General features: G+C 35.5%; 2 protein-coding genes across 4 annotated transcripts; one reads left to right on the forward strand and one right to left on the reverse strand.

Annotated features, from left to right (window-relative positions):
* Positions 1–93: 93 nt before the first annotated feature.
* LOC109033596 (rhomboid-related protein 3) lies at positions 94–10,034 on the forward strand. Of its 3 annotated transcripts, none has more exons than XM_019046277.2 (8): positions 94–294; positions 2,699–2,784; positions 4,815–4,838; positions 5,434–5,772; positions 6,637–6,773; positions 7,642–7,855; positions 8,637–8,750; positions 9,691–10,034. In XM_019046277.2, exons 2-8 carry the CDS (start codon positions 2,725–2,727, stop codon positions 9,889–9,891), a joined length of 1,089 nt encoding a protein of 362 aa, XP_018901822.1. In that variant the 5' UTR covers positions 94–294; positions 2,699–2,724; the 3' UTR covers positions 9,892–10,034. The 3 variants fall into 3 exon arrangements, with proteins under 3 accessions (XP_018901822.1, XP_072155997.1, XP_018901821.2); XM_072299896.1 differs by lacking the exon at positions 94–294 and adding an exon at positions 1,871–1,982; XM_019046276.2 differs by lacking the exons at positions 94–294; positions 2,699–2,784 and adding an exon at positions 3,710–3,839.
* Positions 10,035–12,140: 2,106 nt separating this feature from the next.
* LOC109033549 (uncharacterized) lies at positions 12,141–24,350 on the reverse strand. Its single transcript, XM_019046219.2, has 11 exons — positions 24,037–24,350; positions 22,827–22,939; positions 22,446–22,559; positions 22,145–22,298; positions 20,916–21,182; positions 20,174–20,394; positions 19,081–19,139; positions 18,432–18,588; positions 17,818–17,973; positions 16,515–16,919; positions 12,141–15,787 (listed from the first exon to the last, which is right to left on the reverse strand). Exons 1-11 carry the CDS (start codon positions 24,276–24,278, stop codon positions 15,612–15,614), a joined length of 2,064 nt encoding a protein of 687 aa, XP_018901764.2. The 5' UTR covers positions 24,279–24,350; the 3' UTR covers positions 12,141–15,611.
* Positions 24,351–25,756: the final 1,406 nt, after the last annotated feature.

The following is a 25,756-nucleotide window of genomic DNA, read 5'->3' on the forward strand; positions in this document are numbered from 1 at the left end:
TTTTTGTTTGATTTGTCTTCCCTCCAAAAATTTTTCTGCCTACACAGCGGCAACAGTGCAGACCAAAAGCGGACGTAAACAAAAGAGATTCCCACGGTGACTCACGTCCATGTCCGGAATTTCGGTTATTCATCTCTTTTTTCCGGCTTTGTTTTCCTGATTCGCTGTGGCAATATACTGAGAATCAATTTGCACAACTTGTGGATATTTTATCACAATTTACTCTGTCGCAATTCCTCCAAGTAATCTGCCCCTCCTCGCTGGTGTTCTCTGGTTTCAAGGATCCGTTTTAAGGTACATATTAATTCTCCTATCGGTGTATTTTGTGAATATCTAGGTTTTATGCATGTGACTTAGTTTCTTACTTATAATTAAATTTCTCTGTGAATGCACCAGGTTTGGAAATTCTTCGGGTATGACTGTTGAGACAATCTGGCGATAGGTTGACGTAACGTAACCAATACGTAACACATGTCATCACCCAACAACTACAAACATATCTTAAGTGACCAAATATAATGAACATCAAATAGCAAATTGTTGACTTTAAGAATGGAGAGGCCGTAACTACTCAGTTTTGTTGAGTTAAATCAGTGGATACTTCCTGAAAATTACATTCATCTTTGGGTTATCGGAGCGTCTATGAGTGAGATAGTTGCTGCGTCAACCAAATAGAGTGGCCCTCGATGGGCTAAAGTTGCATGAGCGGCGAGTTTGAATCACAGAGGAGTAATGACTTTCGGAACGCAAGTCCATTTCCCCAATTATCAGTGGATGTCATTCTTGGACGAAGTAGTCGGTTTTCTGAAGTGAAATTTTATCCTCTTTGGGAAGGGCTCTTATGAATTTTTCCATGAAGTCAATCCCTGAAAAGCTATGAGAACAATAAGCGCATGTGTCATGCGCTCTCCCATAAAGACACTTGTTTAACTGCGGTGGAAATTCATCCACTAGCGTTACGTTACAGAAATGTATTCATGCGGCCTCTCCATTTTCGTTGACAACGAGACAATCTGTGTCGTAAATTGAGGCATTATTTGCAAAGTGAGCCCTTTTTGTGAAGAATTTGATCGTTCTACATTTCCACCAGAAGAAAAAGTGCCCCAAAATTGGTCTTGATCCAATAACTCTTCAAGAAAACCCAGGGGATAATGTGGGCTGCAAAAAAGAGAAATTAATGTGCTTGGAGACAGCTTGCAGTGCAACAACGACTGTCAGCGGCCCATACTTAACATTGCGAAATGGGCTGAATGGTTTCAGAGTAAGGTGCTGCTCTCGCTAGCCTTGTATTGGGGTTGAAGGCTCTCGAACACCTCACCTCATTAGTTAAATTGTTATCTACATTCTGTATCCTCTTTTCCTTTTATTTTCCTTTTCCCCTTAAGGTGATTCGTCAAGCTCAAAAGAAGTGGTCGAACTGGCATGCGATATATCGCATCTTTTAGGTCAAAAATCTCGGCAGATTTTGAATTTTCAGTAAAGAAAAGGACGATAGCCCCTGCGCATGAGCCTAAAGAATCATTCTAAACCTTAAAATCGGCAAAATTCAGAGAAATGAAAGCAGGATAGTGTTTGGAAAAAAACCTCGCATTCGATTCAGCTATCGATTTCGGTATCGAATGCGAGGTTTTTTTCCAAACACTATCCTGTTTTCATTTCTCTGAATTTTGCCGATTTTTGGGTTTAGAATGATTCTTCAGGCTCATGCGCAGGGGCTATTGTCCTTTTTTTTGCTGAAAATTCAAAATCTGCCGAGATTTTTTACCTAAAAGATGCGATGTATCGCATGCGAGTTCGACCACGTCACTTGAGCTTGACGAATCACCTTAACTCTCTATTCCTTTTATCTCCTGTATTGGCCATTATTTCTATCCTCTTTCCAGAAAATTCCACCAAGTATTCAGTTTTCCGAAGAGGAGGTTTCATTCTAAGAATTTCATATCATCCTCCGAAAATGGATCTGTCATTTTTAGAAAGTGGAGGTATGAACCATTCTATCTGATGTCTTTTGTCATATTTACATGTTTGAGTCAAAGAACTTCGGGTGGTTTTTTTAATTTTGTTATCCGAGGGAGTTCGTCTAGCATTCAGAATTGAGTGTGTCAGTAAAATAAAATACATAGGTATCTCCTTTGCAGCGTTTGGAAAATAGCCCAAATGTTTAAATTTTTTAAAGGAAAACAAAAGTTATTGTAGTTGATTTTCATAGGATATTCTGTTTACTAGAATAAAGAAAAACTAGTTGAAATTCCAAGGTATAATTTTCAATAGTTCTCCTTTGAAAATTTTAAATATTATAAGACATCTGCAACACTCCAAATAGAGGTATGTATTTTTCACTTTCAAAATTTAAATGGTTTCTTCAGCTTCCTTCCAAAAGTTCTGTAGAAAAACGTGCATCAGTTCGTTCATTTCTAAAATTTTTTTATCTTTAATACAGGGGGGGGGGGGGGGGGATTATTGAGTACCAATTTCATGGTAACATTCAGTAAATACATTTCCTGGAACAATAATCAAACTTTTCGTTACTTATCATAGATTTATGTTTTCAAAAGAAGACCTCTTCTGCACCCAACGCCTTATATTTAAGCAGGAGAGGATCATTCTGCCGGAACAGCATTTTATTTTCCCAGAAAATTGTACAATGAAAAGTTACTGCAGTCATTGTTACTCACCAACTTTGCTCATTCCGTTTTAGATTCCGCGGTCAGAGACTTAAGGAAAATGGATCAGTATCAAAACAGACAAGATATGGTGACTATTCCTCTGGATACTGTGGAATCGGTGAGTAGAAATTTCGTTAACTCAAACTAAGTAACTATTAGACATTTGCCAAACAGTGAGTCAGTTAGACATAAGGAGGAATTGATTTGCAATCGGTGCCTCTAATTTTTAAAGGTCAAGAAAATATATGAGCATAAGTACAAGATGTATTTTCTTTGAGGTAACAGTTGGAACATGCTGCAGAAGATTTGTTACCAGAGTCCTTGCCAAATGAGGTTACGCACCTTTAGAGTGTGACAAAAAGATCTGCCATCCTGATTCTCGTATTACTTTCAATCATAAACTGAAGACATCTGATCTTCTGTCGCAAAAAGTGCACAAACTTATTTGGCGCAGCCTCTAGTGCCACTTTTGTATCATCAACGAGAGACCAAATAAGAGCTGTCAAGAAAAGTAAGATTAGACGCCCTGTCATAATTTTGGAACCTGCCGAGAGCACACTCTAATTACTGCACATCAAATTGTTGAGATAGCTTTACCACATTATTCAAAAAAATTTCTCAATGAAACAAGCGTTTCCTTCTAACAACATTAGGAGTATTCTGCTCTACTACAAAACATTTAAGATTGCTGAAATGTGATCACTATAATCCCGAAAAAATTACTTTCAACAAGAAGATGAAGCTCATTGTATCAAGGATAGCGGAAACTCATTTAAATAATTCTCCAAGTTTTGCAGAACTGTCATTCAAGTTTCACAAAATATTTATTCTTATATGTGTGTTGAGAAGCGACTTTATGAGTGACTTCCCCTATTCCTGACTGACAAAACATTTACTCAAGTAATGTTCTTTTCATGAATGCTGGATGCCTGACACAGCAACTGAATGATAATTTACTGACAGAGATAGCTATTTGGCACTTTCGTCACTTATCTGATAAGAACGTTGCTCGTTGAGTCATGCCCTCTCAAGGAAGTAATCCTTGAGATGGGCACATGGGTCTGAGTCAGTATTCCGTGTCTTTTTACTCACATCATGGGTGCTTCTAGTATTAGGATGTCAGAAATTGGTCTTCAGCCAAATTCAGAAAATGAATCCCTTTTTGAAGGAGTGGTAATGTGTCTTTTTTTTTTAGTTCCTTTAAAATAATTTTTTTTTTTTTTTTTAAACTGGAATCAATTTATTTCTGCTGTCATTTTTTAATGGGGGAAACATCCATGCCCCAGCAACTTTTTGCCCTCTTTATCTAAATAAAAGAACTGAACTGTTTGCACCTTATCATTCAGGAAAGTGGGAAGTGTTTTTCATCAAAGTCTCAAAATCTGACTTTTCTTACCCAGCTTGATAAAAATGGTTTCACTGTAATTTTCAACTTTGTGGCTAGAGGATTAGAATCTTTGAAATACTGCTATTCACTTTCTTGTTTTCTAAGTTAAGACATCTGTACACTCTCTCTATCCTAAGTTTTTATTTAAACTGTGTCCTTCATCGTATGATTCCTTGTTATAACGCATATATGTTACATTAAAATCCTAGAATACAGGCCAGTTGTGATGAGTACAGGTAAAAGCTCATTTTCAAAATTATTTAGGGGTGTACCCAAAAGGCATTGAGCAAATCGTCTTTTGACTAGCTGCATTGCGAATTACTCATATTTTGGGTTTGAGCTGTAAAATGTAGATATAATTGCCTTTTTTACATCATCCATCTAGTTTGATTATGATAATTTTGTTTCTGCAATGAATAAAACTGAAGCTAATAATTGCACTTGCTAAGGTTAGCAGATTAGCTTCTATTAACCGGCTGAAGATAAAATTTCAAAAATAAATCTGAAACATACTGGACATTTTATTAAGACATAAGGTGCTACAATGTATGGGTTCATGAAAAACCAGCTGCCAAGTATACTGTCACAGAATAAATAAATTAGTTTGTTGGATTCAGTGAATGTAATTAAAGCAAGCTGACAGAAGTTATCGCATTTGTAGGTATCTTATATTTTGTGGTTTGAAATATTTTTTAATTTTGTTTAAAGTGAGGGCATGGAACTAATTTTAATTTTCTTATTTTTGTTTTTTGTTTGTCTAGCATTGGCAGATGGTCTTCAGCAAGGTAATTAATACATGAATTTTCTCTTCAATCTTAATATTGCTTTTGATCATTCCTGAAGATCTGAGAATTGTTCAAGAAATGTTTTCCGGAATAATCCTAGTAGATTCCCAAATGGGCAAAAAGTATTTAATATTAAAAAATTGTTTTAACAATTGAGGATTGGTTTGAAGTGGATTCAAAAATGGAATATTTTGAAACTAAACTGCAAACCTTTAAAAGTAATAGAAATTTTTTTTAATAGTCTTAGACAAAAGCAAGTTGTAGCACGCTGAAAATATGGATGGTTCCACCACTCCTTAATTGATAGTAAAGTATGCAGTTGCGATACCTTCCTACTGTATATAGTGTGAAATTTTCAGTAATTTTGAAAAAAAAAACCTTGTCTGATATCGAATTGAATGAAGTTAAACATTAGTTTCTCCTTTTTTCTGTATACCTCCAGGGAATGAATAGAATGAAATGTAGTTGCAGCAGCATAATTCTAGGTCTTATTCTTAAGTCAAATTTTTTCTGTCCCTTTGCAGTAGATCATAATGCAACTGAAATGATGTTTCTATCCGGTTTGTTTGATTTTTTATTTGCTTTTTTTAAACAGTATGATCGAAAGGGAGATGGCCACATACCTTTGAAAGAATTGAAAGATACGCTGGTCAGAGAAACCAGTCATGAATTGCCAGAACATGCAGTCAGGAAAATAATAGCAAAAGCAGATTTGAACCAAGATGGCTACATCCAATTCCCAGAGTTCCTCAGTTTAGTTGAATCCAAAGAGGGCCGCATTGTCATGGATTCTGTATTCAGAAGATACGTGAAGTCCACTATACCCCCCAGAAAATCTCGCAAAACAAGGCATGATTTGACCGATGGAGAATATGAAGATGAATATACGTGTAATCCACCTGCTGTTTGTATGCTTATTGTTAGCATAATTGAGGTAAGATTTTAATTTTTAAGATTCCTGATTCCTAAAAACCCTATTCCAGTCCTCAACTGTTCATGATCAAAAGTAAAGAATGTATGGAAGTCACATCCCATAACTCTTACAAGAGTCTGAGAATTGCACAAAGTACAAAATTCTATTGTTATTAGTGGAGGAAAAAGATTCTCATTTACCAGATGCCTGGATAATCTAGCCCTACCGACAGTAAAAGTGCCAGACCACATATCTTGGTTAACATCTTTGCAGACTTCCTGTTATACTTTATTTTTTAAATGGAAAATTCTTTAAAGTCTCTGCAGTTTATCTTCTCTGAGAGAAGAAAACTCTCTTTGGAGATTTTTGAATACTGCAAACAAGATACTAGGTTTTGTAGTTTCACTATAGGTATTTAAATAACAAAATAATTCAAGTGGAATACTAACTGATCCAAAAACAGCTTGAAATATTAATAACCCAAGTGAAATCATATTGAATGGAGGTTTGCAACACAAGAAATAGTTACGGGGTAAAATCGTTAGAGGCTGAAAGAAGTGGATGAAAATGCACACTTGTTGCGTTTAAGAACACAAAATTGCGTTCATCTTATTTTTTGACGCACTAGAGAATGTCCTTTATAAATACTTAAGTTTGGATTATCCAACTTAATTCAATGAAAATCCTACCCTTGAAAATTTGCCACCACGACCCGTGGTCTCCTCTTTTGTAGATAGTCCCATACTTCATCAGTCAGTTTTTTTATTAGAGATCTTAGTGCGGTGAATTCACCCCAATCGGATTATTTTCAGCTCTGATGCAGCTGTTTTTGTTGGAGAAGAATCTTTTAAATCAGCCAAGTCTTTTTTATGGTCTGTTTTCTAGATTTTAATATTCCTGTGGAATGTTGTGTCAACAAGTCATAACCAGTTTCTTGGACCTGTGGCTAGAAACTTAATTTACGATCCACACAAGAGGGATGAAATCTGGAGGTACCTCTCCTACATGTTTGTTCATATTGGGTAAGTAAACATATCACAAAATTTCTGCCGTGACGAAAATGTTTGAATACATGTATGTGTATGGTGCTCATATTTATGCAAGATTTTTTGTTTGGGCAGGGTCTAGATTTAAAAGATGCCTTGTCAGTTAGAGATTTAAAGAGGCAGGTAAGCCGAGGAAGGATTGACTCGCAAAATTTTCTGTTTAGGTGTACTTTTTAGCACAAGAGAAACAAAAAGTTTCGGAATTTTTTAAGATAATCATCCTCATAGAGAAGTAAAGCTTGCCTTTGTGTAGATGTTTCAAACGCATTTAAATGGAGCAGCTCAGTTAGGCTCACGAATGTAGTAAGTTACATTACATCAACAAAATGAAAGCGGTAATGCTGAGTTCAGGACTGTATTGTCCAACCTCAAATATTTTGCTGATCGTTGACAGACAGTTACGCCGCCATGTGTTCTGTCACGATGAAATTTGCCGGTATTTTGCTCATGTGATGTAACCTACCATATTTGCACAGGCATAACTCAAACCCATTTCACGACTACCAGAACTTTTTGCACTTCAGAAAAAATTTTCTCCTGTCATACAAAGATAATGCTTGGATGAAAAGGAAGAAAATAATTATCATCTCAGTTTTATACAATATTTTGATTGACGAAAATTAACGATATTTCAAATAACTGACCAAGCTGACTGATTGTTTGTTACCTTCAAGAACCAAAATTAAAAAGCAGCGCTGAACACAATCATGAATGGAATCAACGGTCAAAAACTGACAAACTTAAAATCGAATTTTGGAAAAATGAAAAATTGCATCATTTTGATTGTATTATTTTAAAACGAGCACCAGCATATCATTTTTCCTCCTCTCTCTCTCTGCTTTAGACACGTTCATCTGATAGTCAACTTGCTGGTGCAAATATTGGTTGGAGTTCCTCTAGAGATGGTACATAAATGGTGGCGAGTTCTTTCAATCTATCTAGCCGGAGTAATTGCCGGCTCGCTGGGAACGTCAATTGCAGATCCGTCTGTGTTTCTGGCTGGAGCATCTGGAGGTGTCTATGCAATTATCGCTGCTCATGTTTCTACCATTATTTTGGTAAATATTACAATTTCTAGTTTTGACTTTCCTCTGATGCATGAGAAAGCAAAGTAAAGAAACTAACATTGTTTGAAGCAGTCAAGCGATCTGTAGAGTCTTCCAATTTTAAGTATTCGGGCTCATTTTTTTTTTTTTTTTTTTTTTTTTTAAGAAAATAAAAATTTCTCTGCCATAATGAAAATATTTTGTGACGTTATTCCATTGTATGAAGTTATTACTTTCCCCAAAGATTTTCTTTGCCCCAAGACATCTGGTCTAGCCTGAGCTTTTAGGTAATATGAAGTATTGACGGCTGAAGATGAAAAATGCGAATCTAAGATTTCGATGTTTTAAGTCTCCACTCGTGTTTTTTTAAAACAGCCTACTAATAGTTTCCATTCAAATTTTCTGTAAAGTTTCTTTACTCAATCTAAAAAAATCATACAAAATTACAAGGAAAAGTTTTTAGTAGGTTTCCTTGCCGAAAATGAACATAATTGAGGATTTTTAAATGTTGTAAGTGAGATGTAGATTTTGTACTGAGCCATCGATAGACTGAGATCTTTTTTTTCCCCTGCATGGTTCTTTTTTGGCTTTTAGAGATTGGTTTTCACCAGCTCAAAGATTACTGGAATAATAATGATAATATTTGGACATTCATCCCAGATGTCGAATTCACTGATACATCTTATAATTGTTCGAAGAATCTCCTTTCAGCTGTCATGCATTCATTTTTTCCAGTCAAGAGCTTTTATACCTTATACAAGTTAAATTTTTAATACTTACTTATTTACTTCAGAACTGGTCTGAAATGGAGCAACCTGGTTTACAATTATTAATCTTCATCATCATTGGTGTGGTTGACATTGGAACTGCCGTTTACAATAGGCACACTGGAGCTCCACAAAGTCAAGTAAGTCATTTTTTTCTGTATAGTATAGTTCTAGTCCTTAGGGACACAAAAGGCTCTTAACCCTCTCATTTTCCAATTGATCATCTCACTTTGAAAACCTTCTCCCAATCGGCTTAGCATGCTGATTTTAAGGAAATGTTTTCTCGATCTGCAGTTGGCTTCAGCCAACAAAATTCGGGTCCTGTAATTCTTCCCATTTTCTGAATTATTTAGCAATAGGAAAAATCATGGCTAATTACTAATATGTGTTTTAGAACCCATCTCTGCATGCAATTTTTGTGATATGTAGCTCAACGGCCAAGGATTGCGCGATTTCTAACTACATAAGCAGTGATGGAAGTGCCAATGCGAGTGGCCGAAAATCGCTTTGGCAAAACTGTTTCTAAATTGTGTCGCTCATAAATTCATAATTAAAGATAAGCTAGAGTTTCCATGTTGTCGGCGGTTTGTAACTGCACAATGCTATGCACACTAGACATTTTTATTCACTTGCAGCGATAAGCTCACAGTCTAGTACAATAATTTTCTTTGAATTAGATGCAATAGAAAGAGTGCCTCAGCAGAAAAATGGATCAGGTGATTCATTCTTTTGTTGCCCGGGCCCTATTTCTGTCATAGGTGATTTAACAAAAATCATCTCACAAGATTGCTTGCTTATAGGTGCTGCACCCCCTAATTTTACCTTTGTCTTCAAAAAGGCAACTCACGAGACTTAGGGATCACACTGGGGAGAGTTTTTCCTATTCTCTAAAATGTTATTCCTGTAATGATCCGGTGTTAACTGGCAAAACATCTCGCTTTCCTCCTTTTTATCAACTTTGTCCCCGCAGTCACTATTTGTCTTTTGTGTGATAACCATTCTTTATTCGGTCATAATAAGTAAGTTGTTAGAATTCTATTGTTTCTCAAGTAGTTCTAATTGGGGCTTTTTTATTTTCAGCAAATCGGTTACGCTGCTCATTTAGCCGGTGCGCTCGCTGGTCTGTTGGTGGGTGTCTTCATGCTGCGTAATTTAGAAGTTAGGTCGTGGGAAAAGAAGCTATGGTGGATTGCACTTTTCATCTATGTGGCACTCATGTTTGTTGCTATAGTATGGAACATTGCATATCCTAGCTATTTTCCTCCTCCATACAAGTATTAAGGATCCTTTTATGTCAAGGAGCCTACTTTATGATATCAGTATTGAAATGCATTGCAGCTAAGTGAGCTTATCTTTAATTTTTGTCAAAACTCTCTGGCCAAATATTGGTTTTTAGATTTTTTACGCATAATTTTTGTTTTAAAGCAAGACTGAAGCCAATACTTTGTTTGAAATATTTTCATGATTTGACTAAAATAGCTGGAAGAAAAAAGTTGGTCCTCTTACTGTATCACCAATTTAGTTTTTTTAACACAAGTACCTCGTATATCACTTCCAGTTTCCTAACAGGACTTAAAAGTGTAATTGAGTGTAAACGGTTACCTTGATCGTGAAATCGTCATTGAATCCGACAAACTTTTCCAAGACATTCTTCTCACAGTTTCATGCTGACTTTAACATCTCTTTTCTGCCCCCCCCCCCCCCCCCATGCATTGAACATCCTTGGCATTTTTTAAGAACTTTGAAATCTCCAATCTTGTTTTATAAAATATGTTGTTGTCTTTTTGACAAGATTCAAAATCTTGTCAAACGTCAGAGGGTTGAAAGGAAAGGACATTTACAGTAAGGGTTGATTGCAAGCTTGTCTGGAAATTTCCATAGTTTTCAAGGACAGACTTGCCTAGTTTGATGAAGTCCATGCACTAAAGGGCCCTCTCTCCCTTTTTGTTGCAAAACATGTATTTATTTTGATTTTTATCTAGAGCTTACAGCTGCCTTCTACAGTGTGTAAGTAAAATTTGTTTATATCTAAAGTTTAAACTCGTTAGAAAAGAAAATGTACACTCTATTTAAACTATTATGTTATTAGAATATAGAACGAGCTGTGCTTGCTCATTGGTTGTACTTTTTGTATAACTAATCATAACCAGTAGAACTATTGGTCAACTTGGGATTGTTGTCATTACGACAACTGCATAATTTTTATGTAATTATTTATTTTGTTTATTTATTCATTTTTTTATATTGATTTTCCTCTTTGACTAATTTAAAATACTTTTTTTTTGCGTGTTCACTCGTCCATTTCCTACTTAAGTATTCGTTTTGTACTGATGAGATAGCGTTTTTTTACGTAATAGGTTCACCAACTTAATTTAGTTTCATTATTTACAATTTTCTTACAACTTCTTCTGTTCCTACTTTCAATAGTCAAAAATATTCGTTTTTTACTAGCATGATAGAAATATGAATGGCTAAGGAATATTTGGCCTGTAAAATTATTATCACTTGGTCGGAGCAAAATAATTTTAATGTTTAACCCATATTCATTGGAAAGCCTAGAGCTAAAAAATACTTGCAACTTTTGCTAGAAGTCAATGAGTAGTACCCAAAATGGACGTATTTCTGTCAAACGGAACTATAGACTTGTAGGAGAGATGGAGTGTGCTCTAGAGAGCTGCGTAAGAAACAGTGTAAAAGTGGACATGATTCCCTTCGATATTTTACGTTCTGTCAAACGGAACTATGTGCCAACTGAATGCGGCACTCATGACTACTCATGAACGGTGGGCATGTGACTAGAGCGTTGCAGACAGAGCTCATGAGTTAAAGATGCCCACAGAAAACCATGGCGGCGGCCTCGTTGCCGCTATTGTCACTGGTGCTTAATAATTCCGATTCATTCTTACGGCCCTCAACTAACGAGCACACCACTCCATTCCACTTGTCTCTGGTTCTCTTTGGCAGAAATACGTCCAAATGTTACCATGCCAGGTAAACTTGAAGCATGAAAATTAAATGTATGAATTAAAAAGTTAATCGAAGGAAACCGTAAAAAAATTTATCAACACGGGAGAGACTAAATGAAAGACTACGGTTCTCTGTCATTTCTGTAAAAGTAGCTTTATCGTTTTTAGGTCTGTTTCTTTAAGATCTTCGTTATTATGAGTGTATTCATTGCTGATCCTGGTGTGATCATGCCCGAAACTTTTTAAGCTAGGTCCAGTTTCAAACCATCTCCTAATAAATGAGTTTCTCTAGGTATGGGAATGCTCTCAGTAACTCGATGATGGTATGTACTTAAATACTTTTAATGAAAGTTAACATTTTGCAGCTGTTAGTTCTGTTCTGTCTTAGACAAATTTCAAGTTATTCTGTTTGCTACAGTTTTCCGGTTTAAAAGTTTGAAAGCACTATTGTTGCAAGCTCATCTACAGCATTTATTTGTCTGATTTCTGATGAATTTCAGCTATATTTTTATCTGCAAATGTAAATAGTTTTAATTCATATGCTCAACAATCTAACCTAACCTCGGTGCAAAATCTACCTCTTCTAGGCTGCTAAATATTTTAGGGTTTGGGAACAACAAATCCATCAAGTGGTGACAGAAATGGAGTGCTAGAAGTAATCGACCGTTTTTTGACATGGAAAAATGCTCAGTTTTTTAGACTTTTTTTTTTTTTTTTTTTTGAAACTATTCTGAACAATCTAGTATTGACTGTTAAAATTCTGATTGCAAGTGCTTTACTTTGTCAATCATAGATTTATGTGTTTCTTTTGCATGATTTTTCTCTTTTTTTCCCTCCTGTTTGTATGTTTTTTTAAGTATTTATTTCCAGTAACCTTTCTAATACCTTTTCATAAGTTGAATTTGTCCCACTTGTATTTACTTATTTATTTGTTCGATTGTGCATAAAATTTTCAATTCATCTCTCGTATTATCGTACAGATAAAATAATTTTGAATACTTTTGACAAATATTCAATTCAAAAATTGAAAAAAGTGCTTTTAACTCTGAAAGAAGGACTTGTTATCACAAATTTCCATATCAAGCAAGCAAGCTAGATCGATCAATTATAGTATGTTTTTAATGTGGAGCATATAATCTCTCTGAAAAATATATTTTGTCTCTGGAGATGCCTTAATTTTCAATCAAAAGGAAAATGACACTTTATTGTCTTTTCAAATTGATTCCCTCTTTTCAAAATTACCACTAGACCATCCGTAATCCATATGCCTTATCAAGAAATTCTGAATTAAATTTTTATTAATATCTGTGATATAATAATTAAATATTCTATCCAAAGAATTTTTGACCTCCATTATTTTTGTAAAATAGTATTTGTCAGAAAAATTCACAAGATCCTAACGAATAATTTATCACTCATTGTCAGCTTCTAAAAGAAAAGGAGCCGAAATTTTATTGATTCTTTTATTTTAATTCTACATATATGCTATCTATATTGCCTTTAGTTTTAATTCTGAAAAGCATTTTGTCTCTGAAGGAAATGTGAAGTTTTCTGTAGTGATCAACAGAAATTTTGCTTCAAAAATCATGAAATGAGTAACAATTGACAAGCACCTTGAATAAATACCTTCTAATGTAATCATCTGAAACAACTGATGTAGTTTTTTTAAATTTACGCCTTAAGTTCTGATTGTAGCCTCTTGTTAACGCTCATTCATTTTTCTTTAAATTATTAGGAGTAAGGCTAGTTAGTTTTTATTTTGCCAGTTGCTTTGGTGTTCCCAATAATTTTAAGGATATCAGGTTTGCATTTTATTCGGAATACCTCTTGGTTATGATGAAATACAATTTTGCATTTTTGTAATTTACCATAATTTGCATAATCATCAGTTCACAGTGTTCTGCCTTCCCCCCAAAATTTTAGGAGCCACCTTGGCCCAAAAGCTCAATTTCTAGGAGCCATCTGCAATTCTTTAGAGACTAAATTAACTTTTTGCTTGTTCATCAAGGCAGTGTACGGTGTGTTGCGACCGCTGCTTTGCATTTGCAAATCTGAAAAATCGACATGGTGTCTAATCTTTTTATGTGCCACAGTAACCTAACCCCCTCCCCTTGCACATTTGCAGACATATTTGACACATGGGAGAACACTGTCAGTTCCATCAATACACAAAGGTCATAGATAGGCACCATCTACGGAAACTGATTTCTTTCAATTATCATTTCAATCTTCAAACTCTTCAGGACAATTAGAATTGAACTTAGGCAAACATTGATCTCTTTATTATTTGATGAAGTAATAATAAGTAAGTCAGCTTCGCACAATGTAGGGTGAATTTTTAATTATGTATTAATTTATTGCTTTAGCCAAATATTTTAAGTAAATCTTATGTGTTGACGTATTGAAAATAAATTTTTTTTCTTACTTTCTTAGTACAAATTGAATTTTTTAATATCGTAATTAAAAATTCTTGATCTTGGACTAAGATCAAGAGAATGTCTCTGTAAATTAGGGGCCGTCCTTGTATGAGTGGCTTGCTTTAAAAACTGTCCAATTTCATTGCAACATTTCAGATTTTTCCGAATACATTTTCTATTTTTAACGATTTCTCAATTTTTTCCTTTAAAAATAAAATTTGAAATTCTGGAATGTTTTTCTCGGATATGTTGACTAATATTTTTCACTAAAATTTTAAGTATAAAAAGAAAAATTGAATTATTGCAATAGAGTCGGATAGATTTTGCAGTAAGCCATTGAAACAACCTCAGGTACCGCATCCAAATTTTTGGCCCCTCTCTTTGCCCTCCATGCTAGGCCTCCTTTCTCTCTTACTCTCCTTCAAAAGGGTTTGGCAGACCTTCCCTCCTTCCTAAGCACCTGAAGTGATTTATGAATGACACATTACTTACCAAAAAAAATTGATCAGACAATAAATTATTTGTACTGAAGTGATACCTACTGCATTTCAGTAACATCTGAAAATGTTGAAATTTTGTAGGAAGTCAATCTTTGTAGAAACCAGATGAATTTTAAACTCAAATGAAAAAGTCAAGTAAATTGACATTCAAGAATAAATAACGCAAATAGGAAAAATAATCGAAATGATTTCTATAAATTAAATCATGAAAAGAATAAAGTAGGTAAAAGGAGTCGCTCATTAACATCTTTCAGCTCTTTGGTAATAAATAGCTGCACAATAATACTGCTGAGCTCATCAATAAATGAGACCATTGTAGAGTTGCAAAGACGGTGGTGTATGAACCAAAGGATTGGTAACGTAGGAGTTTTACGCCTACTCATTTTCCTTTTTCAACAAAGCCTTCATTTCCTGCCATATCATCTGAACAAGGTCCTAATAGATCAGGAAGGTTCAATTCACAGGAGTCATGGCTGATGTTCAGAAAAATTCTTTTTTGTTCAAACAAAGTAAAGCTTATCATGAAGAAAATATTTACAGTATCAAAAGTATAAAAATTAAATGTTTACATCAATTCTTTCACATCTTGTCAGCGCAGCCTATATTGAGTTATTGTTTGTGAGATACTCATACTTGTTTGAAAAGGATAGAAAATTCATAGCAACCATTATAGCTCTTGCACAATAAAAGAGTTCTAACATTTACAAAGATCCTTTTTCAAGGACCCAATCAAATTCAAATATCTTGATATGTACGGATGAAAAAATAAAAGCTGTTCAGTACCTAGTTCAGAACCTTTCTAAGATGAAGTTTATTTCACCTCAAACTCTAAACTCTCTTAACTATCTCTCTAAAGGAGCTAAGTCAATGTTCGTCGCTACAGTAAACTTCTTTCTGATTTATTGTTTTTATCCTTGTTCAAGTTATTGTTTCTGATTTAAAATTTTCCGCTATTTCATGAATTTAAAAACTTGAATAATCCTTTGGAAAAACATGTTCTCCAGTACAATTTAGAATTTCTATCAGCCCTCTCATCAAAAAAAAAGCACCCATCTTGCATGCATTTTCCTCTTCATCAGTTTAATGTATTGTGTCTTATTTCATTCACAGGTACCTATTTAATAGCTGCCAAGATTCGAGCTGACGGAGCTGGAACAGGATTGAGAACTTGCACTCTCTGGAATTGATGATGCTGCAGGATATAGGAATGACTTCCGTTCAGGAATTGGAGGATCTGGAGTCCACGAGGTCAGGCACTCTCGTAGCTCTTGTTCCATTCTTGCATGTGAGCCATCTGAATAAGATAACATCGAAGGTGAGAGAAAATAAACAGCCAGATTTTTGTACCCAATAAATTAGTTAATGGGTATTGTCTAATTTATTAGAATGACAAACCTACAGTTGAATTCAAATTAATTGAAAAAGAGCATACAGAGGGCATGTCACAATTCCGCAGTATTTTGTGTTTTTTCCTCCTTGAGAAAATCAATGTAAGCTAATAATAATTTTTCAGCTGTTTCAATTCTTTTGAAATGAACCTTAAAAATTCCAGTGTCAAGATTTTGTAGGCTACTTTTCAGTTATTTTCTCTGGGTTGTTTTTTTTTTTATTTTCCGGGTATGTTCGTTGTGTAATTATTACACAAGTTAGCCTATGAGGAAAGGGACTTCAGTTCTCAGAGACTAATTTTTATTGGAGTAGGTTACTATACTTTTGGTATTCGGAAAATACTATCTGAGGCTATCTGCTGTATCCCGAGGAATAAGTTACTAGCAGCCCAACTCATTACTGTGCCAATAGAAGTTGTAATGTAAATTTTATCAATGAATTTTGGACCGTAAACTTAGTTGATAAAAATTTCCAATTGGTTCCATGTTTTGAGTATTTTTATCTTTGTAAAAAAACTTCTCAATACAAAATACTGGCACTTAATTTTACGATTTTTTGGCAACATATTTTCACGGATAATCACATTAAAAATCTGTTGTTTTTTTTTCACAGTGGAGCTAGCAATCACTTACTGTTAATGCTGTAGTTGGACCTCCTAGAATGGAGTTGATGCTCCGATAGTTGACATGTTTTCCGCATGAGTATCTGAGACATTGCCTTGAATGCATGCTCTTCATACTCTCGCTGGTTGTCCTGGTTCTTGCGCATCGGGAGGTGTGGTTTCCACTGGAAATGTGATTCTATCTTGTGACTTGACTGAAGGTGGAGTAGACGGACTTTGACGGATGGATGGCGAACTGGTTGACAAACCTTCTCCTCGGAGACATCCTCACCGTCTCCAACACTGGACTCATCGAAGTCATATTCAGAGTCGGAAGTCAAAGACGAAGGTGAGCTCATTTCTCCACTCTCGCTTGTACTTGTCACGTCCGATTGGGTTTTTTTAGCTTTCGAGCCATTCTCACCGGATTGAGGTTCTGTTCATGGATCAGATATCATTTAAAAAAGATTTTAAGAAATAGTTCACATCACTTGAAAGGTTCATCTAGCAACAGCTCAGTTTTGCCTGCTCCAGAAACTCATATTTTTATCTAGTATGCCTTTTATGATTAAGAATAATAGTGTCTGAAGTTCCACAGAAGGTCACAAAAACCAATTAATTCAAACAAAATCTCAGGAATCTTGCAAAACACGAAACATACCAAAAGATAATATGCCTAACATTGAAATCTAAAATATATGCTGGGGGTGGCTTCAGTTTTAGTTTCCAAAACAAATCTGAACTCGCGAGTATAAAGGAGGCACAAAAATAACTTCGGGATTTAACGGATAGAGCATATTCTAAACGCTATGAGCAAGTGTGTAAAAAAGTAAAATCCCAAAATATTTCAACGGTGACCTACCCTGTGACCCCTTTTTCACTCATCCTCGTATATCAAGAAAAATCAAACTGATGAGGCAGTATTGAAAATTAGCGTAAAATCGTTTTTATAGAAAATAAGCGCTTTGCAATGATGTTTAATTACTTGGATTTACTTAACAATTGGTAGTATGAAGTGTAATGGGTATAGTAGGTAATGATTGGTTCCCTAAACCTCAAAGGAAGTTCAAGGAAGACTATTGAATTTTATGAAATTGTTTCCTCTCGATAAATTTTGTAACGCCAATTCACTTTATGTATACTCTTCAATGTTACCCACGACAACGCCTGGAAAGTTACTCTTGAAAATTTTCGCCTAATGATATGAGATATCTCTCAGTCTTCGAAAATCGGTATCAATGTGTGTCGAAATTCATGACGGCAGCTTTTAACCTAATGCTCGCCCTCCTGAAGATGCCACTAAACACCATACCTTTTATACTGGTTATGCTTACCTTTCTTTCGCTGCTTCTCATCTTCTTTGAATTTTTCCCACAGTCGTGAAAGAAAGCTTTTTTTAGTTGAAGGTAATGCTGGAGTAAATTCGAATCCTTTCCACCAAAAAGTATCATTCGCAGCAGAGCAGTTTTCAACTGGATTGTCTGAATTATCTGATTACAGAAAACATAGACTACCTAAATCATAACGAAAAAATAAACACAAACTACTCTGGCTAGAAAATGTAAGATAGAGTAGGTGTACATTTTGGCTAGAGTTATCCTCAATTTTTGAAATTAATAAAAAATCTTAAAAAATATCATAGAGCCAACTGTGAGCTCTTTGATTCCAGACAATAATCGAGGAAAAGGACACTTAAAGTTGGATCCGTTCACAAGTTTAGATCGAGTCTCAATCACAAGAGCATGAGTCTCTCTTGTCCTCAATGTTGTGTTTTGAATCTCATAGACCTTGAATGCAGTTTTGAGGTATAATGTTTCAAAGCTCAGACAGGTGTATCATGGCTCTCTGACCCTCTTAATTAGAACAACCGAAGTTTCAGAGGCTATTATGGGACAAATTTCTCGTTTCATACCAACAAAATAAGAAGTTCTGCCGAATGAATGCTTACCAGCTCTAGGAGATTTCACAAGCCGTATCAGTTTCTCCGGAAAAGCTACTTGAGGAGGATCCACTAAAATTACATTCTTGTATCCCTCCAATATTTTGTAAATTCTCTTTTCTTGGTCTGTTTCTATAGATGGAGTGTGGGCTTTGTACTGGCAGCACTGGAATTGAAATCAGATAAAGCTTTGAAGGAAAAGATGGCAATCATTCTTGCACAAAAACGCAGGACACCAACAAATCAATGAAGTTTTCATAAGTTTTTTAAAATTGTTCAAGACAAAGATGTATGGATAACATAAGGTATTAGTAGTAATCATTTATTTATAAGGAAGCATTGCTGGAAAATCATAAGATTCCTCTAGGTATATTTGTCATGAAAGTGAGAAATATTTTTGATGCACAGGGGTTAATTAATTTTTTTAAAAGGTGAATGAACCCTTTCTTACTCAACACCATATTTTTAAAATGAAAGGGCTTGAAATGAAACAAGTCTTTGGATTGTTTAATCACATCTTTAAATTTTTTAAGAGAGTGAAGCTCACCAAATCAATAAAAGACAATTTTGCCAACATTTCTCATTGAGGTTAATCAATGAAAAAGCACATTCAAAAACTTAATGACTAAAGATGACGCTTAAACTTTGGAATGCTTACAATGGGATTTTTTAATGGTTCGAACCGATACGCCTTCTCACCGCAACAAGGATATCGCCCTATAAAATAAAGCCATTTAATCATTTTAAAGGAGCTTTTCTGTGAGATTCAAACAGATTACATACAGGTGTTTACAGACATTTTTTATTCTCAGATAGAAACTAATTTCGTAACTTTATTCCTGAAATGCTACATTTAAAATCTTGGTAATGACTCCTTTTAGCTGTATCAAAAGTTTAACAAATCTCATTCATGCTACCACCGAAGGCCTCAAAATGAGAGCCTTTTTTTAAAATTAGAACTGAACAAAATGTTAAGTTGTCACACATGAAATTCAACAAAAAAATGCAGAGATGCAGAAAATTCCAAGCCTCTTATCAAATTAAATCGGCTTTTCTCTATTTTTACTTTGAAATCATGATTATTTCCCCCTTGAAGACAATTGAAATGAATGAAATGATTCCAGTAAAAATACACCTGTAAATTTTACAAAAGGGCTTCTGTCCGTAAAAGTTTAAAGTTTTCACCTGATAAATATCGTAAAAACGAGAAGATCGAAAAAATCCAACATCTTTATTTTCTGATTCTTCCATGACTTCCCAAATATTATGCAATCGAACAAATTGCAAGGTCCGAAAGTTTTGCATGCTTCGAAAAATGAATGCTCTCACAATGGAGGGAAAAAGCTTATTCACGCCCAACTGAAAATAAACCTTGCGATGCTGTAATTAAAATGCATTTTCATGCGTGATAACCAAACTCATAATCCGTACAACCTGTGTGTCCAGTCATCTCTGCACTCCTCTCTTTTCTTTTCAAACTAAAAACATGAAGTTGTCCCTCATCTATAAAAGCACTAAGGAAAATTTTATTTCTGAATGAAGTGAAAAAGGTGAGACTATTTTCTCTTGTTCCGAACTCTTGCTTGCAAGTGGTTTGAGCAAAAGATAAGAGCTCTTAAGTGTTGACTCATATCAAAGTTCAACTTGGTGAAATTTGTTCAAGTTTTTTAATTTGCATCTGATGAGTGATTGTTTCTCTTTAACAATATGAAATGGAGGTATCTCTGAGCCTGAAAATTACCAGTAGTTACCTATCGGGAAAGTCATGGCTCTCTGTTGTTCCATCATGAAAAACTGAGGCGAGTCGGGATGATAACTGCACCAATCCATTTGTGAGATGGGGAAAAAGTTATTGCAAGTCAAGCAGAAAAGATGATGGCATTCCGCCCACAGCCTCCAGTAAACTCTCCTCCATGTCTTGAGATCGTTGTAAAGGCCTCGGATATGATCTCCAAGGGTCCAACCTTGTTCCCTAGAAGATGTGAGATATGAAACATGCGAGTCACTTGGAAAGGCATATTGAAAATTACCATCCGAATAGAATATCTTGCTGTCTAAATTACCCGCCCTAATGACCCAGAGTCTCATTACAGCCAAATCTGGGGGAGTAGCGGCAAAAGTTAAGAGGGGACAAATCGGTTCCCTACAAATCTATAAAAATCCTTGAAATTTGACAAAAATCCCATCAAAGTTTGCTAATAACAGATGACATCCAAAATGCAGAGGAAGGAAGACCTCCTCAAATGATTTCTCTGTTGAATACCTGAACCTAGCCATTTAACAAAAACCATCTTGCTAAAAAGAATTAAAGATGCGCCAAGAAAATTTACTTAATTTTAACTCACAATAGGAAATGATTTTTGGTGCTGATTGGATTTAAACAATTATAAAAACTGGAAGGTTTTAAGATTGGTCTTCTTTTTTGATTTCAATAAAATATAGTCTCATTTCCTTGTTTCAAGAGAGCAGAATTTATAATAGCAAGAGTTTTACCTTGTGTGCATATTGACGATTTTTCCCATTGTCGTTAACTTCATAAACTGAGGTTTGCACAGAATTTGGGATGCATTTGATCTTGAGATGAGTTTACAGCATCTACCGCAACGGAAAAGAGTTGCAATTGTGGCGTAGTGGTTTTTCTTTTCATCTGGTTCCACTTCACCTAGTGATAGAATTAACTTGCAAAACAACCTTGGCTGAATTTTATCTTTCTTATCTTTTATGTTCTCAACGTCAGTGTTGGAAAAATAGTCACATAATCTAGAAAAGTTAGAAACATATGTACTTAACCCTTTTTCACACTTAAATTTTTTCTCATAAATTACATGTTTCATTGAGGATCTAGAATGCCTAATCACATGCCTGAATGCACTGCGTACAGGAGAAAAGTTGAATAGTAGCTTAGGTTTATGGAGAAAAAGATTGAAGTTTTTCACGCATGTTTCCAGGAGAAAATTCGGAATCATCATCTTAAAAAAAACTGTTCCTCGGCAGTCTGTCTATCAAGATAGAGGCTGCAAAAGCTGAATTTTAGATTTATTTGAAAAAGTTCGTAGGTGCCAATGAGGATGAACATGAAAGTTTTTGTCAGAAGCAAGAGTTAGTCATGTATTATCATATACTTCCAAAAGATTCATTATTTCCCCACACATTCTATAATGGGTCAGCTGCACTAGTTACAGAATCATGTGTTGATCGTTTAAGCATATTAATCAGCAAAAATAATAAAATCCAAATGCCTAGTTTCTATGTCTAATATTGACAGAGATATCGCGCTTCAGAAAACACGATGTAGGACGTCATCCATTGCAGTAGGATAGTACGTCTCATGGTTTTGTCCATTTGAGGTTCATCAGTTAGTTTAAAACTCATTTCTGCTTCATTCGCTTGGTCTAAGACATAGGATGGCATCAAGTTGAAAGAAACCATGGTACCTATTCACCACCGTGGTTGATAACATCATACACCATGTTTTTTGAAAGGCGATATTTCCATTGATGCTGAACTAGATTATTTTTTATCAGCTCCAAACTGAAGTGATCAAAACACGATTTTGTGACAAGCATAACTGACCCTTCCAAATGGCTTTCTTTTTAATGGAATCCCTGGTTATTTCTTTATTTGGTAATATTGACATGAAATCGTTGATGTCCATACTCCATAGGTGGTCCTGTTCGTTCTTACATGAATGGTAAAGAAAATAATTCGAGATAGTAGCCTACCTCGAGATAATGCTGTCATTCAGACACAAGAGATTTATGTTCATCTTAACTATTGCATTGATGTTAGAGTGGACGTATTCCAAACAGTCATTGAGCAAAGGGTCCATTTGTAGAAAAGACGCAGAGACTAGAATTGGGATGACATTTCCCGAGTCTGCAAAGAAAAGAATATAAATTGTTACTTATAAAATCAACATCCTTTCCCAAGGAAATGTCAAACATGCATGTGAACGTGACAAATAAAATGCATTAAAGTAAACTATGAATGCACTGAGCTTCTGCTGTACAAAGAAAAATTTACCCAATTTGGAAGGTGCTTCATAAGGCGGACAATCCTTTTTGACCCATTTCATCAACCAGTCAAATATATTTATATCACAGTGCACTGAAATGTCCATGTCCTCTAACTTCTGACCTGAAAATGGGAGAAAAAATAAATTAAATTAATTTTTGACGTCTGCACTAGTGAGATGAGAAGCCTGTTTTCTCCAAATTTTCAAAAACTTTGTCAGCTCTCTTTTAATCTGACCCTGCCAATAACGGTTGCTCTACCTTGTCAACTATCATCGAGCATCATTCAAGTTTGTATTTAACTTTAGATCATCTACTCTGAACAACTTCGAACATGATGCTCACATTCCCAAAAATAAGTGTTAGTTTTCGAAAATCAAATATTCCTTACCAGTAGTGACCTCAGCGAAGTATACCATCTTTGAAATAAGAAGTTTTTGAGGACAGTAGAAGTCTTTCTTCATGTTTTTAATTTCATCACAGACATGGATCTCTACCTCAAAACTAAAAGAAAAAGAAAGAAAGTTAAGTAACATGGAATTTCCTTGCCTTCTCCTTGCTCCTCATATTGTACCATTAAAGTAGAAAGCTTGTTCCCCTTGAGAGTTGAGGTGTTTAACAGCATGTCATGCCTTGCATTAGAATATTGATTGAAAAGTCAACTAACATTTATCTATACTGTGACATCTTATTATTGCCGCTGATGTTTTCTCTCTTGAAGGAATAATAAATTAAAGGTTTTATTTTTTATGTTGACAGAATTTTTCACAGGAGGAAGAAAATCTATCGAAATTCCAATTATTTCGGTATTCCTCCGTGAAAATGAAGTGTGACCATAAATATGCAACGTCGAAAAGCAAGGCATATAGTGCTTTGCTTGCATCATTGATATATGGGATGAAAGAAAAGAGTAAGTTGATCCCTCAATTTACTTCCATTACTTCAGAATATGAAAATAACTTACTTGTACAAAGCAGGAATTTTTAAGATATACCTCCCTTCGATCCTGAAAAAATTAAGTACAGGAGCGATTTTGCCCTTCTCTCTTAAAAATTCCTTTTTAATATGAATCCTCTGATCAGTTTTGAGAAAGGTAATTCGTAACCGTTTTCTCGATCGTTTCTATGTGGTAATTTTTTTTCTCTTCATATTCCATTGGGTCATTTTGTTGCAACATCACCAAGTATTTTAAGCTTTTTCACTTTTAAAGCATTCTTATGAAGAAGGCTGCAGGCTAAGCTCCACAACTTGATGGATTTTTAGTGAACGGTCTTCTTAGCTGCAAGGTATCACAGGTGCTTGTTGCTTTTTTGCATTTTTTTTTTTTTTTGTACTTGGTAACATATACCTATGTAGCCAATCTCAATCTTAAGAAAAACCATAATTGCTCTGCAATTTATCTCTTAAAAGTTACCATCGTTATTTTTCAGAGTGGATTCTAGTCTGTAATGGAGGGAAAAAGCTCACTCTAATTTTTTTCACAGCCCCAAAGACCAAAAATGGCTTCCATGTTAGAATCAAAATCTTGTTTTCTAAATTTATCTTCACTCGATGCTCCCGTGCTTGCTATAAGAACTGGAACTAATGAAAATTTTACTTACTCTCCTTTCAAACTATTCCTGGTCCCATCTGGTATGAGCTTTTTTCGTCCAGAGTTGCTTTTGGAATCCCTCAGAGCAACTGTTATATTATGTTGAGAAGATAACTTGTCTTGCTTACGAGACTCCGCTACCAATGACTTCTTTATCAATGGAGGGTTGACAGTGATGGTCTGTTTAGTTGGCATCATATAAGGCAAAATTGAGTCCAATATCCCTTCGTTAATTATCTCGTTCAGTTTCATCTTCAAGCTTATGTCTGTCTTTCCACCGGAATTTAAGGGGTATAACTCTGTCTCAGTAGAGTCTGCTTGACAGACAGTTTTTTGTCACTTTAAGTCCTTCATTGAGCTTCGGCGAGACTTGGTTGTCCGGGGACAGTCTTCTGAGTTCGACCGTGACAACGGAGGATGCTGTTTTGATTGTTTTTCGGAAGAATTTTGATTTACATCAGGGTGGAGATACTGGCACATACCCTTACCCATTTTATCATTTGACTGTCTTCTGTCTTGCGGAGCACTGGTCGGTGCCATGAGGCCTTCTAAGATCGAACTTGAGCATAACTTATTCCAATCTACCCTTATGTTATTTTTGGAGTCACCAGAATTTTCGTCCAGTAGTTGCTCATTGACTTTATATGCGGTAGCTAAATAATCAAGAAAATCTTTCAAAGAAATGTCAATGTCAGAATTTTGATCTGATTTGTTTTTTGGTTGTGAAGTTGTCATCTTGTAGCTGGCAGAGTTCATTCTTCATTGATGCTGAATAGAATGCTAAAACAATTAAACGTAGTGATGATGGATAGCCGTTAGGAACTTTATTCTAGATTGGGTGCCATTCAAGTCTCACTCTTGGTGGACTTTTTGACTCCTGCCTTCCCCTTGCATAAGCCAACCTCTCACCCCACTAGGTATATCTGAGAGACAGTCACTTTCCTTCAATGAGTTTTTAAGAAATTATGGAACGAGATTGGTGTCTGCTTTCTATGCAATTAAGATGAGCGAGGGACGGAATTTTTATCATAGGTGTTTACCATTTCACTAATTTTTCGGCCCGTAAATAATACGGGGAGTCCTTTGAAACTGCTCGATTATTTTTTTTCTGTTCACCTATCAACTGTTTTTCAAACCCTCGGCCCTCCCCATTCTTCCTGGTGGTTCTTCAACCACCACCGCAACCATGAGCCTCTATTTTTTTCAATACCTCTCTTCATTTTTCATTTTTTGGTTTTACCCATTGAATACCCGAATCGCCTTACGTGCGAAAAGAAGCCACTCAAATCTTACTGTATCATATGAAATCACAAGAGAGACCATAACGTTTGAAGCGCTTCGCGCTTCAAGAGGTTGGACCGCAAAGCGGCCAGGGGGCATAGCCCTCTAGTGCAATGATACAATGTAATCACTCCGTCAGCACAAGAGAAAAATTGAAGGCGCTACGGCCTTTTGAATGGCAACGTTTGGATGCAACTATTCGTGTCTAGGGGATGTCCTGGTTGCGTCCAAAAAATTGCAGGCGCTTTGGTTTTTTTAATTCACAGCGTCGCGCCGCGCCGGGCTGCGAAAATCTCTCGCTCAAGAGTTTGACGTTTGAATGCAACTATTCGTGTCTAGTGGATGTCCTGGTTGCGTCCAAAAAATTGCAGGCGCTTTGGTTTTTTAATTCACAGCGTCGCGTCGCGCCGGGCTGCGAAAATCTCTCGCTCAAGAATTGTATGAACAAC

Source organism: Bemisia tabaci, chromosome 4, assembly GCF_918797505.1.
Source record: "Bemisia tabaci chromosome 4, PGI_BMITA_v3".
NCBI lineage: Eukaryota > Metazoa > Arthropoda > Insecta > Hemiptera > Aleyrodidae > Bemisia > Bemisia tabaci.

Bases quoted from the DNA above. Each gene is read 5' to 3' on its own strand.
- LOC109033596 (XM_072299896.1), top strand. From the start codon at position 1,955: ATGGATCTGTCATTTTTAGAAAGTGGAG. The intron at 2,785-4,814 runs GTGAGTAGAAAT...TTGTTTGTCTAG, and splicing joins CTCTGGATACTGTGGAATCG to CATTGGCAGATGGTCTTCAG. The intron at 6,774-7,641 runs GTAAGTAAACAT...TCTCTGCTTTAG, and splicing joins TACATGTTTGTTCATATTGG to ACACGTTCATCTGATAGTCA.
- LOC109033549 (XM_019046219.2), bottom strand. From the start codon at position 24,278: ATGAAACTGAACGAGATAATTAACGAAGGGATATTGGACTCAATTTTG. The intron at 19,140-20,173 runs GTAACTACTGGT...TTTATTTTATAG, and splicing joins AGCCATGACTTTCCCGATAG to GGCGATATCCTTGTTGCGGT. The intron at 18,589-19,080 runs GTAAGCATTCCA...TTTCAATTCCAG, and splicing joins AACCATTAAAAAATCCCATT to TGCTGCCAGTACAAAGCCCA.